General features: G+C 42.2%; 1 protein-coding gene across 5 annotated transcripts in view; it reads right to left on the reverse strand.

Moving 5' to 3' along the window:
- The window catches only part of LOC110537194 (choline transporter-like protein 5-B), a 96,460-nt gene that overhangs the window by 18,904 nt on the left and 59,275 nt on the right, over positions 1–18,281 (reverse strand). For 4 of the 5 annotated variants that reach the window (XM_036944236.2, XM_090183185.1, XM_036944149.2 and 1 more), the window contains exons 3-11: positions 15,521–15,594; positions 10,743–10,827; positions 9,452–9,536; positions 9,188–9,316; positions 8,521–8,581; positions 8,196–8,319; positions 927–1,010; positions 667–779; positions 80–217 (exon numbers count right to left, since the gene is read on the reverse strand). In XM_036944236.2, the coding sequence (XP_036800131.1) occupies positions 80–217; positions 667–779; positions 927–1,010; positions 8,196–8,319; positions 8,521–8,581; positions 9,188–9,316; positions 9,452–9,536; positions 10,743–10,827; positions 15,521–15,594 (893 nt within the window). Of the gene's footprint in view, positions 1–79; positions 218–666; positions 780–926; positions 1,011–8,195; positions 8,320–8,520; positions 8,582–9,187; positions 9,317–9,451; positions 9,537–10,742; positions 10,828–15,520; positions 16,188–18,281 lie in introns of all 5 variants that reach the window. The other variant, XM_090183188.1, reaches the window with a different exon arrangement.

The raw sequence follows: 18,281 nt of genomic DNA on the forward strand, positions 1-18,281 counted from the left end.
GCCTAGTTAAATAAAGGTTCAATAAAATAAATAAATAAATAGTATCCCCCTGTGCTTAAATAGAGGGATGGTCACTCACTCAAGATGAGCCAGGTTTGACTGAGCTGCAGGTAAACCCTGAAGTCTGTCTGAAAGCCGATGTCAGAGATGGTGACATCACCATCACTGTGTGGCTTCCCTCTCAGTGTACTGAACTCCCAGTAGCAGTGCCAGATCCCTGAAGGAGAGAGAGAGAGAGAGAGAGAGAGAGAGAGAGAGAGAGAGAGAGCGAGAGAGAGAGAGAGAGAGAGAGAGAGAGAGAGAGAGAGAGAGAGAGAGAGAGAGAGAGAGAGAGAGAGAGAGAGAGAGAGAGAGAGAGGGAAAAAAAGAGAGAGATATGAGAAGTTATCTGCTACATTTGGTTTACCATGACAACAGGTGTTGGTTTGCCATGACAGCAGGTGTTGGTTTGCCATGACAAGAGAGGTGTTGGTGACAGTTGGATGTTAGAAGATGTGGACACTGTCTCCCACAAATCTATATACAGTAGCGGTATGTTACCTTAAATACAGTATGGGCTGGTGGAGTGTGGGTACTGTACTCAGACTAAAGACGGCATTAGTCTCTTTTACTGAGGCTAAAGCTGCTGTTGATTAGTGGCAGAGTGTACTGTATTGTATTACTAACCATAGCCCACCACAGCGATGACTCCAAAGATGATGAGCCACAGGAGAACTCCGGCTGTGAACCGTAGCAGCAGGATAAAAGCCAGGCTGACCACCATGGTTATCACCAGACCTCTAGACATAGACACACACACACACACACACACACACACACACACACACACACACACACACACACACACACACACCTTTATGTCAGAGTGAAAACCACAGTAAAACACACATATGGCACTCACAGACGCACAGAGACGCAGGTCTTACAGTAAGATCCAGTACCAGGAGCTGGCGTAATCCTCAAATATCTTCATGCCAACCTCCTTGGCATCTAGCAGACTGGTAATGCCACTGTGAGAGAGGAAGAGGGGGAGTGGGATAGACAAATATAGTAGGGTGGGAGAATTGTGGAAAGAAAAAATGGAGATCGAGAGGGAGATGAAGGGAGAAAGAGAGGGAGGGAGGGAGAAAGAGAGAGAGTGAGAACATGTCCACAGAGGGAGAAACATTGACTTATACTGACCTGTGTTGTATAACAGTGACTCACTCATTCACACAGCAGGTCATGACACATTGCAGTTTATGAGGGGGTTGTACAACCATGGGAGACTGCACAGGTTGTAGGCAGGCCTCCCTTATAAATGTCACAAGTCAACATCGGTGTTATCAAAGTGGAAGCAGTGATGCTCTCTATGACTCTGAAGCAGCAGGTTACTACTCTACAGCAGTTACCAATTAATTGTCTGATTAGAACAGGACAAAGAAATGGGTCTGGATTATTAATTATTCCTGAATCTCTTTCTGTCAAAACTACATTTTTTTTTTATTTAACTAGGCAAGTCAGTTAAGAACAAATTCTTATTTTCAATGACGGCCTAGGAACAGTGGGTTAACTGCCTTGATCAGGGGCAGAATGACAGATTTGTACATTGTCAGCTTGGGGGTTTGAACTTGCAACCTTCCGGTTACTAGTCCAACACTCTAACCACTAGGCAAGCAGGGTATGGTACTGGTTCAATGTACAAGCTGGAGAAAGAGGTGATAGCAAAAACCACCTAGAATACTTTGATCAGAAATCCACTGTAACTACAGAGATTCTGTAAAATCATGCAAATATCTGGCTTTGTGATTCCTCATTATTGCATTGGTAAACTGGCAATGTTAACACAAGTTATATTGTTCATAATTTGAATTGTAGATATCTGAACTAAAATGTTCCCCGATGCTTTTGCTCACTAGACTTTCAGCCTCTACATGACTGGTGGACAACAGTAGCATGAGACTAGAACCAACCTTCCACTGAAACTGTGTAGGATGCCTCCGGAGTCAAGCACTAATCTGTTTTATGAGGACAGCTACCTCATGTCAGGAGCAAAACTCACTCTAGGCGTTCATTTAATCTGGGCCATCGTACTTCTATAAAAATCACTATAGTAGCACAAAATACAATTTACTTACATAATTTTGTTGTTATGAAAAAAAGAGTCTCTGATCTCCATCAGTACTAATGAAACAATTTGTTAACTTGTATTTAACCAGGGAAAAACACATCGAGACCTAGGTCTCATTTGCAAAGGTGCCCTGGGAACGATACAACAAATAAAATTAGACCATTTAAAACACAAAATTAAATAAATAGAAAATATATACACAATCAAACAAAACAAACACCTTTATCACTATAAAAATCCCTAACCTTTCTCCTAAACTGACCCAGAGACAACAACACATCCAAACATTACTTCGAGATTATTCCACATGATAGGGACCTGGTAGGAAAAGGCAGATTCACCCAACTCTGTGGATACACGTGGAGTGCTGTGCTAATGTGCCTAATGCACTCCACAGACCAGAATTTAACAGATGGAGTTCAGCCAAACCTCCAGTCGAAAGCAAAATAATAGATGCTATGTTGAAGTGGTTGGTTGTAGGAAGTGTAATTGGCCTGAAATGCTCTGTCCTTGGACAGCTTGTTGAAGCGCTTGACATTCAGGGGGAAATATGGGAAAGGCACTGGGGTGGACAAATCACGTGTAAGGGTGAGATGAGCCCAGCCATGCCTGAGGGGTTCAACACCAGGCAAAAAGCTGCGAGATTACAAAAACGGCCCTTTATAATTGCTGTAAAAAAATAAAAATGTATGGGAAATGAAGGAGCTGTCACCCTAACAGTGGTTGAGGTCATACAAAGTTCACCATTTGGGTGAGATGAAAGATAGCATTACATCTGTCATAACAAAAACATTACACCAGTCAAAACAATGAGGATGACAGACGACTAGTCAACAATAAGGACATCAATCTGATCTCCTACAAATCAGCCGGGCTAGACAATCTGGACCCTCTCTTACTAAAATGTTCTGCCGAAATTGTTGCAACCCCTATTACTAGCCTGTTCAACCAATCTTTCGTATCGTCTGAGATTCCCAAAGATTGGAACGCTGCCGCGGTCCTCCCCCTCTTCAAAGGGGGAGACACTCCAGACCCAAACTGCTATAGACCTGTATCTATCCTACCCTGCCTTTCTAAGGTCTTTGAAAGCCAAGTTAACAAACAGATTACCCACCATTTCGAATGCCACCATACCTTCTGCGCTATGCAATCTGGTTTCAGAGCTGGTCATGGGTGCACCTCAGCCACGCTAAAGGTCCTAAACGATATCATAACCGCCATCGCTAAGAGACATTACTGTGCAGCCGTATTCATCGACCTGACCAAGGCTTTTGACTCTGTCAAACACCACATACTTATCGGCAGACTCAACAGCCTTGGTTTCTCAAATGATTGACCTTCTTTGGACACTGTGTTAACTAACCTTCAGATGAGCTTCAATGCCATACAACTCTCCTTCCGTGGCCTCCAACTGCTCTTAAATGCAAGTAAAACTAAATTATGCTATTCAATCGATCGCTGCCCGCACATGCCCGCCCGTACAGCATCACTACTCTGGACGGTTCTGACTTAGAATATGTGGACAACTACAAATACCTAGGTGTCTGGTTAGACTGTAAACTCTCCTTCCAGACTCACATTAAGCATCTCCAATCCAAAATTAAATCTAGAATCGGCTTCCTATTTCGCAACAAAGCATCCTTCACTCATGCTGCCAAACATACCCTCGTTAAACTGACCATCCACCGATCCTCGATCGGTCATTCACCAAAGCCCCATATACTACCCACCACTGCGACCTGTATGTTCGTTGGCTGGACCTCGCTTCATACTCTACTCATCTAAAAGTCTCTGCTAGGTAAAGCCCCACCTTATCTCAGCTCACTGGTCACCATAGCAGCACCCACCCGTATCACGTGCTCCAGCAGGTATATATTTCTGGTCACCGCCAAAGCCAATTCTTCCTTTGGCCGCCTTTCCTTCCAGTTCTCTGCTGCCACTGACTGGAACAAACTGCAAAAATCACTGAAGCTGGAGACTCATATCTCCCTCACTAGCTTTAAGCACCAGCTGTCAGAGCAGCTCACAGATCACTGCACCTAGACCATCTGTAAATAGCCCATCCAACTACCTCATCCCCATGCTGTATTTATCTTGCTCCTTTGTGGCCCCGTACCTCTACTTGGACATTCATCTTCTGCACATGATTTATTTTGCTCCTTCGCACCCCATTATTTTTATTTCTACTTTGCACATTCTTCCACTGCAAATCTACCATTCCAGTGTTTAATTGCTATATTGTAATTACCTTGCCACTATGGCCTATTTATTGCCTTTCCTCCCTTATTCTACCTCATTTGCTGACATTGTATAAATACTTTTTCTACTGTATTATTGACTGTATGTTTGTTTATTCCATGTGTAACTCTGTGTTGTTGTATGTGTCGAACTGCTTTGCTTTATCTTGGCCAGGTCACAGTTGTACATGAGAACTTGTTCTCAACTAGCCTACCTGGTTAAATAAAGAAGAAATATATATTTTTAAATAGAGCAGTCATAACATCAAGGCACAAGTACAGCAGACAAAGTGAGTGCCACTGAGTCTGGTGGCTTGAGGCTCAGAGTTAAATCTTTCTGGTTCAGAGACTGAGGGAAGGATAGGTTAGAGGACATCATCTCTGCTCTGTCAGAAGCAAAGAACACACTGTCAGAAACGGTCTTCAAAACAGTTTCAACTCATGACAAGGACATCAGAATACCACCTTCATTTTCAGCTACGAAACTCAATTTTTGTGTTCAGGTTGACTTTCATAGACTGAGGTAGGCCTAAGAGCTATATATAACTTGTGGTAATTACTGTGGTAATAACTCTAATTACTACACAAATCTGAGGGTGCTCTTTTCCAGTTTTACTAAATTAAATCTTTGCAAACATTATGATAAAAAAAGAAGTAACACATTGACGAAGGAACACGATGATGAAGGAACACGATGACGAAGGAACACGTTGACGAAGGAACACCGTGACGAAGGAACACGTTGACGAAGGAACACGTTGATGAAGGAACACGATGACGAAGGAACACGATGATGAAGGAACACGATGACGAAGGAACACGTTGACGAAGGAACACGTTGACGAAGGAACACGTTGACGAAGGAACACGTTGACGAAGGAACACGATGACAAAGGAACACGATGACGAAGGAACACCGTGACGAAGGAACACATTTACGAAGGAACACGTTTACGAAGGAACACGTTGACGAAGGAACACGTTGACGAAGGAACACGTTGACGAAGGAACACGTTGACGAAGGAACACATTGACGAAGGAACACCGTGACGAAGGAACACGTTGACGAAAGTCGCCGGTCTTCTAGCCATCGCCGATCCACTTTTAATTTTCCATTGGTTTTGTTTTTGTTTCCTACACACCTGGTTTTCATTTCCCAATTACTGGTAATGTATTTAACCCTCTGTTTCCCCCCATGTCTTTATGTGTGATTGTTTATTGTTCATGTCGGTACGTTTCCGGCTGGTTTTGTCCGGGTGCTGGTTTCACCCGTGTTTTGTGGCAACCGTTAATGTTCGCACTTTGGTACTGTTACTTGCGTTGTTCACTCATCTCTGCTCTCCTGCGCCTGACTTCATGCACCAGCTACACCCACCGCCTGACACCGTCTGGTCTTGGTCAGAACCCATGCTGCAGCATTCCGTATGTTTTGCAGTTGACCAAGGGCTTTCTTGTATAAACCAGACAGGAGAGCATTACAGTAGTCAAGTGTGCTTGTAATAAATGCATGGATGAGTCTCTCTTTATCAGCCGGAGAGAGAAACGGCCGCACCTTGGCAATGTTCCTCGGGTGGCAAAAAGCTATTTTAATCACGTTCTACTGTGTGATTCTAAATTTAGATCAGTATCTAAAATAACACCTAGGTTTTTTACCTGGTGTTTTATCTTTATTTCCCAAGGTGCTTTGGCTCCAACAATAAGAACGTTGGTCTTGTCTTGATTTAGCTGGTGGAAGTTGTGAGACATATCACGTATTTAAATCACTAATACAATATAATAATTTATACATGGAGCTAAAATCCTCTGATGACACAGAAATGCAAAATGGTGTATCGTCTGAGTAGCAGTGCTTTCTGATAACGCAGCCAAGGGGTTACTGAACAGTATTTTTCCCTGAGTTATGTTCACCTATGATGACAAAAAACTCTCGACAGGTTAAATAGGTCCTAAACCAATTTAGAACTGGACCGGAGAGGCCAACCCACCTCTCCAGTCTGTGAAGGACATCATGGTCAACAGTGTCAAATGCAGCACTTAAATCTAAGAGTAGAGAGAGCTGTTTGGCATCTGTATTGGCTCTAAGATAATTTACTACTTGAACTAAGGCTGTCTCTGTGCTGTGGTGGGCACAAAACCCAGATTGGAATTTTTCAAAAATACAGTTGGCATATAAAAAAAATATTTAGCTGTTTGAACACAAATTTCTCCAGAATTTTGCTTAAGAATGTAAGGTTGGAAATTGGCCAAAAATTGCTAAGAGCTGCTGAATCTAGATGACTTTTCTTCAGAAGGGGTTCCACCATAGCTGTTTTTAGTGCAGTGGGGGAAATGCCTGTGAACAAGGAGTGATAACTAAAGGCTGCCTCTTCTTCAGATATGCAATTAAAATTAAAATTAAAATTAAAAACTGTTTTGAAGAAGATGTTGGGAATAGGATCAAGAAGGCATGTAGAAGGCTTAAGTTGTGAGATCACTTTTTGAGATCACTTTCCTGAGCATGTCTGTGTCAACCAGGGAAAATTACTCCATATTGCCTTTACAATGGTCGTCTAGGGCACATATCAAGCTTCTCATCAGATCTTGCTTGACTGATAACCAGCCTAACGTTGGTTTTCTTCTCTCTAAAATATGCCGCAAACTCATCACATTTAGATGTGGAGGCAAACTCAAATACTGTAGGTGGGCGGGGGTAGGATTACAGGCCATTAATGGTCGAAAAGAGCACGGTCAAATTATTCTGATTAATAGTGATCAAGTAAAAAAAAATGGGCGTCTGGCATTTCTAATTGCCCTTTTATATATGCCTCATACAGTGCATTCGGAAAGTATTCAGACCCTTTGACTTTTTCCACATTGTGTTACGTTACAGCCTTATTCTAAAACAGATATGTTTTATCCTCATCAATCTACACACTATATCCCATAATGTAAAAGTGAAAACAGGTTTTCAGAAATTTTTGCAAATTTATATAAAAAAAAATCTAAATTAAATACCTTATTTACAAGTACAAGTATTCAAACCCTTTGCTATGAGACTCGAAATTGAGCTCAGGTGCTTCCTGTTTCCACATCCTTGAGATGTTTCCACAACTTGATTGGAGTCCACGTGTTGTAAATTAAATTGATTGGGCGGAAAAGAATGGGAGAAACTCCCCAAATACAGTTGTGCCAAGCTTGTAGCGCCATACCCAAGAAGACTCAAGGCTGTAATCGCTGCCAAAGGTGCTTCAACAAAGTACTGAGTCAACGTGTATGTAAATGTGATATCAGTTAAAAAAAATGTAACATTTGCAAAAAAATCTAAAAACCTGTTTTTGCTTTGTCATTATGGCGTGTGTAGATGGATGAGGGGGAAAAAAAAACTATATAATCACGTATAAGGCTGTAACATAACAAAATGTGGAAAAAGTCAAAGAGTACTGTCACGTTTACTCCCGCTCCCCCTCTCCGGCGCTCGACGTCGCCAGTTGTCTAATCATTATGCAGACCTGCCACCATCGTTACGCGCACCTGCGCCTCATGACACTCCCCTGGACTCCATCACCTTCCTGAATGCACTAAATATGTAATTCATAAATAGAAAGTGTTAATATGTTAATTTTGTTGCAGTATTGGTTTATGAATGACATTGGCTGTAAGTTTGATATAATTTGTATGGTAGGCTATCAGTCTATAAATAGATAACAATAGCTAGGTTTCAATCCAATTGGCGACAGATTTTCATGCGAATATTCTAAAATCCACATATAGAAAATATGCAAATTTTCCCTCCAGTGGTGTGTTTCCAATAAACTACCTCTAGAACATTTCGACTACAACAGACGGACGTTGAGGAGAGCAGGACTTACTTGGCAGCTTTCCTGAGATCGATCACGCTCCTCGTTTTACCTAACCCATCTTTAAAGTCTGTCTTGTTGGCGACAGTTAGCGTCCCGTTCCTGGTGATAAAGTCAGGGAAGCACCTCTGAAGGACTGAAACACACAAAGAAATATATAATGGCTAAGAATAATGTTTCAATGTCATAGACTGTTTAGAAGTATCACTTTCCTTTCCCAACCCCTAACACATAATGCCCCCCTCCCACAGAACCTAAGTCTTAGAATAGACAGTCTGAATCTTAAGTCACCATAATGATAGTGGAGGAACTGTGTGTAGAATCTAGATTCACTTACAAGGTCTGCTTGGCACTATCATAGATGGGCAGTCCTCATCTCTCAAGACATGTGCAACTGACTAAAGGGAGAAAAAAGAGGAAGAAGACGTCAAACAATGTAAATTCAGTGATGTCAAATCCTCAGAGTTGAGTGTTTATACCAACTCATAGGTTAGGATGACTGGTAAGACATCCTATCACCATATCCTATGAGTTTGCCATTATCCAAAAAGACCATGAGGAGAGTGGGCGTGTGGAACAGAACAGAAGACTGTCATACATTACGGACTGGTAGGGAACCCTTCCTGAGTCATTTGTTGTTTTAGCACTCTGGTCTCGGTGCAGACTAAGCGCACACTCTTTTCCTCTCTCTCTTCCTCCCTCTCTCCCCCTTTCAGTCACTCCATCTTAGCCACAGAACTTCTAAATCTCATTATGTTTCCTTTACATAATACATGTAAAGGCCTAGTACTTATAAAGCAATATAGTGTTTTTCCGTATAATTAAATGTACAACAAGATATACTCTAATTGCAGCACCTAAATGACTAACTGATTCTAATAAGATTGCCGTTTTGGAAGAGTCTTGGTCGCTACTGACTTCTAGATGGATAACCATTACAGATGACATCTGTTCAGAACACTCAAGGACTTGATAAGATGACTGGAGGCATCAGGTCTCTGTACCTTTCTAGGATTGTCGAAGCCCGGCTTGCAGAACTGCCTGTAATACTCCCAGTAGCTGTTGTTGTACCTGTAGTTGTACTGCATGTCTAGGTATGTGGCAAATCTGTCTGGGCACTTGGAGACACAGAGCTGAGAAGAGAGAGGTAGAGGCAAACATTCATCAATGCTTAACAACAGAGAACACTGACCTTGTATAATCAAGCAAGAAAAAACGAGCAGGAACAGAACGGCATGATGTGTGCCGCGTAAAGAGGGGCCTCTTACTTGGGTTGTAGGGCACTGGAGGTTAATGAGAACGGCAGGATTGGCACATTGCAATATGTTGAAGTAGAATAATATGGCTTTGTTGCTGTAACCACAGTGAAATGGAGAGAATATTCATTTGTTTTCCAACACACACAATGACAGTTTTATTAGAAAACGCTGAGAACAAATGTTGTATTGAAAATAATGGCAGATTGAGCTGCCTGTCAAACAGAGGCAAGACACAGTGTAAACACACGGGGTGCAGGGAAGCCTGTGGCGGTGGTTAATGCTACTTTAAATTCACTTTTCATACATGCCACGCAAAGCCCTATACAAACTAAAGGGGGGATTACTGTAAAGCAGGGCTCTGCAACCCTGTTCCTGGAGAGTTACCCTCCTACATACTTTCCCTCCATTCCTGTTCCTGGAGAGTTACCCTCCTACAGGCTTTCCCTCCATTCCTGTTCCTGGAGAGCTACCCTCCTACATGCATTCCCTCCATTCCTGGAGAGTTACCCTCCTACAGGTTTTCCCTCCATTCCTGTTCCTGGAGAGCTACCCTCCTACATGCTTTCCCTCCATTCCTGTTCCTGGAGAGTTACCCTCCTACATGCTTTCCCTCCATTCCTGGAGAGCTACCCTCCTACATGCTTTCCCTCCATTCCTGGAGAGTTACCCTCCTACAGGTTTTCCCTCCATTCCTGTTCCTGGAGGGCTACCCTCCTACATGCTTTCCCTCCATTCCTGTTCCTGGAGAGTTACCCTCCTTTACATTTAGCAGACACTCTTTTCCAGAGTGATTTACAGTTGTGAGTACATACATTTTTATATGTATTTTTCTTACGGGTCCCCCATGGGAATTGAACCCACAACCATGGTGTTGCAAGCGCCATGCTCAACTAACTGAGCCACACGGAAGCCACACCCTTGTGCAGGTTTTCGCTCCAACCCCAGTTGTAACTAACCTGATTCACCTTCTCAATCTGCTAATTATTAGAATCCGGTGCGCTAGACTGGTTGAGTGTAAACCTACAGGACCGTAGCTCTCCAGGAACAGGGTTGGAGAGCCTTGCTGAACATAGAAGGGTAGCTTAAAATGACTATGTTTACAGACTAATCCCAGGCTGCTTACAATCTCTTCCAAGTGCAGAATTCTTTTAGAGGATATTCATGTGAAGCCACACTTGTCCTAAGTGCAATGCAATGATATAGTACTATACCTATCCATAGTAACTATATACTATCCATTGTACTGTAGACACAATACATTTTTCTCCAAACACAGAGAGCGGTCTTTCTTTCTACTTACGTGTTCGGGGTCCCCTGCTGTCCACAGAACTGTCCGTGGCTGTCGGTGGGGTAGACCACCTTCCTGGTGTCGCCATGGATCCAGGCTGCAACCAGACAGACGGCCACATCATTAGCCTCATTCACAGACCTGTCATATGTCAATCACTCTGGACATGAATGAGTGATAGGATCTGCCTGACTGTGTATGTATTGGAATATTCTGACAGTCTAATGCACATGCACAAGTTGTCTTGACCTCTGAATGCTCAGCTATGAAAAGCCAACTGACATTTACTCCTGAGGTGCTGACCTGTTACAACCCTATAACCACTGTGATTATTATTTGTCCCCGCTGGTCATCGAGGAACGTTTGAACATCTTGAGAACGATCTGGCCTTAATGACCATGTACTCCTATATTCTCCATCCGGCACAGCCAGGAGAGGACTGACCACCCCTCAGAGCCTGGTTCCTCTCTAGGTTTCTGCCTTTCTTGGGAGTTTTTCCTAGCCACCGTGATTCTACATCTGCATTGTTGCTCTTTGGGATTTTAGGTTTCTGTATAAGCACTTTGTGACAACTGCTGATGTAAAACGGGCTTTATGTGATTGATTTGATTGACTACCATTATCACTTCAGCCCACAGCTACTGTACATCAGTATAAAAACAGGTAAAATGGGATCCAATGTAGACTGCTGTTATGAATCACAATCAGAAGCCAGATACGAATATATTAGTGTGTCAAGCTGAGACTGGCTGTTCAGACATTACAGGACAACCTGAACAAGTATATGTGAGAAACTTAGAGATTACAGTGATTATTATTATTTAACCATGCTGGTCATTTATGAACATTTGAACATCTTGGCCATGTTCTGTTATAATCTCCACCCGGCACAGCCAGAAGAGGACTGGCCACCCCACATAGCCTGGTTCCTCTCTAGGTTTCTTCCTAGGTTTGGGCCTTTCTAGGGAGTTTTTCCTAGCCACTGTGCTTCTACACCTGCATCGCTTTCTGTTTGGCGTTTTAGGCTGGGTTTCTGTACAGCACTTTGTGACATCAGCTGATGTACGAAGGGCTATATAAATACATTTGATTTGATTTGATGCAGAGTGATAATACGAGTGAAAGGCACTAACAAGGCCAAGGTAATCCAATCATTCCAACACTTTCTCCACCAGTCTGCATCTTTTGAGGCTTCAATTCACGATGCAATCCTGTGTTCAATAGTTTTTCTAACCTGTTCAAAACATAAACAGCAAAGAATTACCTAGGAGGACAATAACATATTATTTTCTAGCCTGCCTCACCCAGCTGGGAGGTTGAGAAAGGGAAGTTATGCACGAGGAAGAGCACATGGGAGGAGAAAGAATGAAAAGCTCTTCACGTAATTGCTGACATGCCAGTGTCTATTTGAAGTCACCTCCATTTTCATGGCTCTGGCTCTCTTAAAGTAATTGGGCAACAGACAGTCCTTCCTCTGCCCAGACTCGGACGTGACTACACTGCCAATCGAAGTCTGAGAGGGACTCCACTTTGAGAGAAGACATCAACGTTGATTTCATTTGACTCACTGAGGGTGTGTGTGTGTGTGTGTGTGTGTGTCATACAGACTACATACAGACTTAGGTGTGTGTGTGAGGAGATTCACATGATTGATTCCAATCTACTGAGAGGAACACTGGAGTATGCTGTGTTTAACTGCTCTAATTAAATGCCTTAAAAAGGCATGGAGGCCAGAGGACATCACCCATTTCTCTAGAGAACATGCTCTAACCTCCAATCGGAAGATTAGAAGCACAGATTAGGGAGATGCCATTGAGCAGTGGTTCCCAAACTTCAAACAATCCACCTCCAACTGCGTACCCCCTCTAGCACCAGGGTCAGCGCACTCTCAAATGTTGTTTTCTGCAATCATTGTAAGCCTGCCACACACACACACACACACACACACACACACACACACACACTATACGATACATTTATTAAACATAAGAATGAGTGAGAGTTTTTGTCACAACCCGGCTCGTGACAAAGAGCTCTTATAGGACCAGGGCACAAATAATAATCATTAAGAATTTTTCTCTTTATTTAACCATCTTACATATAAAACCTTATCATTCATTGAAAATTGTGAATAACTCACCACAGGTTAATGAGAAGGGTGTGCTTGAAAGATACACATACTGTAACTCTGCAATGTTGGGTTGTATTGGAGAGAGTCTCAGTCTTAAATCATTTTCCACACACAGTCTGTGCCTGTATTTAGTTTTCATGCTAGTGAGGGCCGAGAATCCACTCTCACATAGGTACGTGGTTGCAAAGGGCATCAGTGTCTTAACAGCGCGATTTACCAAGGCAGGATACTCTGAGCGCAGCCCAATCCAGAAATCTGGCAGTGGCTTCTGATTAAATTACATTTTCACAGAACCGCTTGTTGCAATTTCGATCAGGCTCTCTTGTTAAGATATCGGTAAGCGGACTAGAGGCAGGGCATGAAAGAGATAACGAATCCAGTTGTTTGTGCCATCCGTTTTGGGAAAGTACCTGCGTAATTGCACACCCAACTCACTCAGGTGCTTCGCTATACCATATTTGACATTGTCCGTAAGCGTGATCATTTGCACACAAAAATCATACAATGATGGAAAGCCCTGTGTGTTGTCCTTGTTAATATAGACAGAGAAGAGCTCCAACTTCTTAATCATAGCCTCAATTTTGTCCCGCACATTGAAAATAGTTGTGGAGTGTCCCTGTAATCCTAGATTCAGATCATTCAGGTGAGAAACATCATCACCCAGATAGGCCAGTCGTGTGAGAAACTCGTCATCATGCAAACAGTCAGACAAGTGACTCGGTAGCTCACCATATAAGACGCTTCTAGCCACTTCTTATTATTGGTATCTGTTGCTTTTATACATGTCTTTCTACACGAAAGTCTACTTAATTCTCGCTCAAAAACCTCCCGTGGCTTATTTTTAAAATGTGCATGTTTTGTTTCTAAATGTCTGCGCAAGAGTTGTGAGATAGTACTTTTGCACATATAACATACTGTGCCTGAGGAAAGGCAAACACCCAATATAAGTGAACCCCAAATCAATGTAGTTCTCATTATATTTGTGCCTCTTCAATGGTGCAATGGGGGCAGAAGCTCTTCGGCTGCATCAGATTCACAACTGTCAGTGTCCATGCTAGCTGGACTAACAACAAATGTAGAATTACTGATGCTAGCATTGGATGTGCTCGTGGAAGCAGAACAATTTGTGTCATCAACAGGTGCAGGTGTAGTACTGCTGGTAGTACTGCTGGTAGTAGCAGTAGTACCAGTAGAGCTGGTATGAGTCTCTATGGAAACGCTGGCCTTACTTTTTTTAAACCCTTTATCAATTTTTGAGCAAACGGAATGAGCAGCAGCTACATTTGGCTACATACGGACCGTTAGTGGAATTCCCGCTGGAGAGTAACGGTAATGTGATTGTATGTTAATTATTTGACTAAGCTACCTGTATTTGACATTGTGATGTTATTTTGCTGAACACTAGACGTTTTCTGTTTGGTTTTTTTGGCACTGAAACAAGGCTACTCAGGCTAGAGAAAAAAAACTGTATAGCCCCGTTGGAAAATATAAATGGACCGTTTGAAAATGTTAAAAACAAATATATATTTTACATTTTTAAATGTGAATCCCATTTTTATTTGGCGTACCCCCGAGGGCATTGCAATATCTGCCATAGAGTAACATCAGAAAACAGAAAGTGCCTCACATACAAACATACTGTTGTTACTAACTCCTGCTCATTAAGGAATGGGTCTGTCTCTGGGGAAATTCAGGCGCTCATATTTCTACCTCCCACACACTACACAATCAGAGGCTCTGTTGCTCAATGCAAAAATGGCATCAAATACAACACTAACATCGATATGGCACCACAGTTGGTGGAATATATAGAACACAAAGACTGTCTAGATGAGAGCTAGGCACGCAGAAACTCACTAACAAACATGAACACAGACGAACTCACACACACACACCAACTTTCCTCACACCATCTGCTTAAACCAGTGTTTCCCAACCCTAGTACTCGAGTACCCTCAACAGTACACATTTTCATTGTAGTCCTAGACAAACACAGCTCATTCAACTCATTGAGGGATTGATGATTAGTTGACAAGTTGAATCAGGTGTGCTTGTCCAGGGCTACAATGAAATAGTGTACGGATAGGGGTACTTGAGGACCAGTTTTGGGAAACACTGGCTTACATGCTGACCAGACCGGAGAGTCTGCGATGCCAAGGGCTAAAATAGAACTCCTTTCTATTTCTGCCGCTGGTTATACCCACGTGGGTGATTGAAAGACGAACAGTTTTTCCGGTAGTCGTGGTAATACTATGAAAGTTTAGATGCTGATCACCATATAAGTTCAAAGATGAAAAGTCCTGGAAGGAGGAGAGATGACTAGAAAAGATTCGGTTGGCCGTTTTATGTGTGGATTAATTGTCGGAGTAGAGGACCTTGTGCATTTCAGGTAGAATAACAACTCAATGTTTATATCCCAGGACAAATTAGCTAGCAACAGCAAGCTGCGTGTTGTGATCGCGTTTGGTGTAGGGGGACAAAATACATTTATGCACGTAAGTACACGATGGCGCACGCGCGCAGCCGGTTTGGGTTCCGTCTTAGACCACATCCTTCTTTGAGGTTCAACAGAGGGAAGGGGGATGTGTGTGGGACACTGGGACTTTGTTGTTATGAATCCTCTATGTCTGATGAAATATGCAACAACATGACAACTCACCCACGGTGCCCAGAGCGATGTAGCCGAGGATGACGATGACGAAGATGACACAGCACAACACATCCGTGCAGGCCCTGGGGAGAAGAGAGAGAGATAGAGAAACAGAGAGAGAGACAGAGTGTAATATTTACAGTAAATTTGTATTGTTAATTATCTAGTTCACTTGCTTTGGCAAAGTTAACATATGTATTCCATGCCAACAAAAGCCCTTGTCATGACTGTCCTTGGGGGAGGATCATAGGTGCCCCCCCCCCCTCAATTCAATTCAAGGGGCTTTATTGGCATGGGAAACACATTTTTACATTGCCAAAGCAAGTGAAGTACATAAACAAAAGTGAAATAAACTATCAAAATGAACAGTAAACATTACAATTTCAAATGTCATATTATGTACAGTGGGGCAAAAAAGTATTTAGTCAGCCACCAATTGTGCAAGTTCTCCTACTTAAAAAGATGAGAGGCCTGTAATTTTCATCATAGGTACACTTCAACTATGACAGACAAAATGAGGAAAATCCAGAAAATCACATTGTAGGATTTTTTATGAATTTATTTGCAAATTATGGTGGAAAATAAGTATTTGGTCACCTACAAACAAGCAAGATTTCTGGCTCTCACAGACCTGTAACTTCTTCTTGAAGAGGCTCCTCTGTCCTTCACTCGTTACCTGTATTAATGGCACCAGTTTGAACTTGTTATCAGTATAAACGTTGTACGAGATCTTCAGTTTCTTGGCAATTTCTTGCATGGAATAGCCTTCATTTCCGAGAACAAGAATAGACTGATGAGTTTCAGAATAAAGTTATTTGTTTCTGACCATTTTGAGCCTGTAATCGAACCCACAAATGCTGACGCTCCAGATACTCAACTAGTCTAAAGAAGGACAGTTTTATTGCTTCTTTATTAAGCATCAGACAAGCTCAGTGCATAATGTAGTTGATTTAATTAAAACACATAGGATTAGTCTATATAAGGAAAAAAAACATGTTTAAAATGGTTGGATTTTGGGTCAAATGTTTCATATGAGGTGACAGTACAGAATGTCACCTTTTATTTAACGGTACAGTGCATTCGGAAAGTATTCAGACCCCTTGAATTTTCCTCAATCTACACACAATACCCCATAATGACAAAGCGAATACAGGTTTCTACATTTTTGAAAATGTACTAAAGAATAAAACTGAAATATCACATTTACATAAGTATTCAGACCCTTTACTCAGTACTTTGTTGAAGCATCTTTGGCAGCAATTACAGTTGAGTCTTCTTGGGTATGACGCTACAAGCTTGGCACACCTGTATTTGGGGAATTTCTCCCATTGCTCTCTGCAGATCCTCTCAAGCTCTGTCAGGAGGGATGGGGAGCGTTGTTGCACAGCTATTTTCAGGTCTCTCCAGAGATGCCCAGAGCCCGGATCAAACCCGGATTGAACAAGTCAAGGACATTCAGAGACTTGTCCCAAAACCACTCCTGCATTGTCTTGGCTGTGTGCTTAGGGTCGTTGCCTTGTTGGAAAGTGAACCTTCATCCCATTCTGAGGTCCTGAGCGCTCTGGAGCAGGTTTTAATCAAGGATCTCTCTGTACTTTGCTCCGTTCATCTTTGCCTCGATCCTGACTAGCCTCCCAATCCCTGCTGCTGAAAAACATACCCACAGCATGATGCTGCCACCACCATAGGGATGGTGCCATGTTTCCTCCAGACGTGACACTTGGCATTAAGGCCAAAAAGTTCAGTCCTGGTTTCATCAGACCAAAGAATCTGGTTTATCATGATCTGAGAGTCTTTGGGTGCCTTTTGGCAAAGTCCAAGCGGGCGGTCATGTGGCTTTTACTGAAGAGTGACTTCCGTCTGGCCACTCCACCATAAAGGCCTGATTGGTGGAATGCTGCATACTGTAGATGGTTGTCCTTCTAGAAGTTTCTCTCATCTCCACAGATTAACTCTATAGCTCTTTCAGAGTGACCAAGAAAGGCCCTTCTCCCCAGATGTCTCAGATGCCTCCATCATTCTTAAATAGAAGAAGTTTGGAACAATCAAGACTCTTCCTAAGTTGTGGTACCCTTCCCCAGATCTGTGCCTCAACACAATCCTGTCTAGGAGCTCTATGGACAATTCCTTCAACCTGATGGCTTGGTTTTTGCTCTGACATGCACTGTCAATGGTGTGACCTTATATAGACAGGTGTGTTCCTTTCCAAGTCATATCCAATCAATTGGACTCCAATCCTGTTCTAGAAACATCTCAAGGATGATCAATGGCAACAGGATGCACCGGAACTCAATTTCAAGTATCATAGCAAAGGGTCTGAATACTTAGAAAATTAGGTATCTGTTTTTATTTTTAATAAATTAGCAAAAATGAATAAAACCTCTTTTTACTTTGTCATTATGGGGTATTGTGTGTAGATTGATGAGAGAAAAAAAGTATTTCATCCATTTTAGAAAAAGTCTAACGTAACAAAATCTGGAAAAAGTCAAGGGGTGTGAATACTTTCCGAAGGCACTGTATTTTCATACATACAGTGCCTTCAGAAAGTATTCACACCCCTCGACTTGTTTCACATTTAGTTGTGTTACAGCCTGAATTAAATTGAGATTTTGTGTCACTGGCATACACACACTATCTCATAATGTTAAAGTAGAATTGTTTTGAGAAATGTTTACACATTAAAAATTAAAGCTGAAATACATTGTATTTTTTAAATTTATTTCACCTTTATTTAACCAGGAAGGCAAGTTGAAAACAAGTTCTCATTTAC

This window comes from Oncorhynchus mykiss, chromosome 1, assembly GCF_057628025.1.
Source record: "Oncorhynchus mykiss isolate SJ-2025 chromosome 1, ASM5762802v1, whole genome shotgun sequence".
NCBI lineage: Eukaryota > Metazoa > Chordata > Actinopteri > Salmoniformes > Salmonidae > Oncorhynchus > Oncorhynchus mykiss.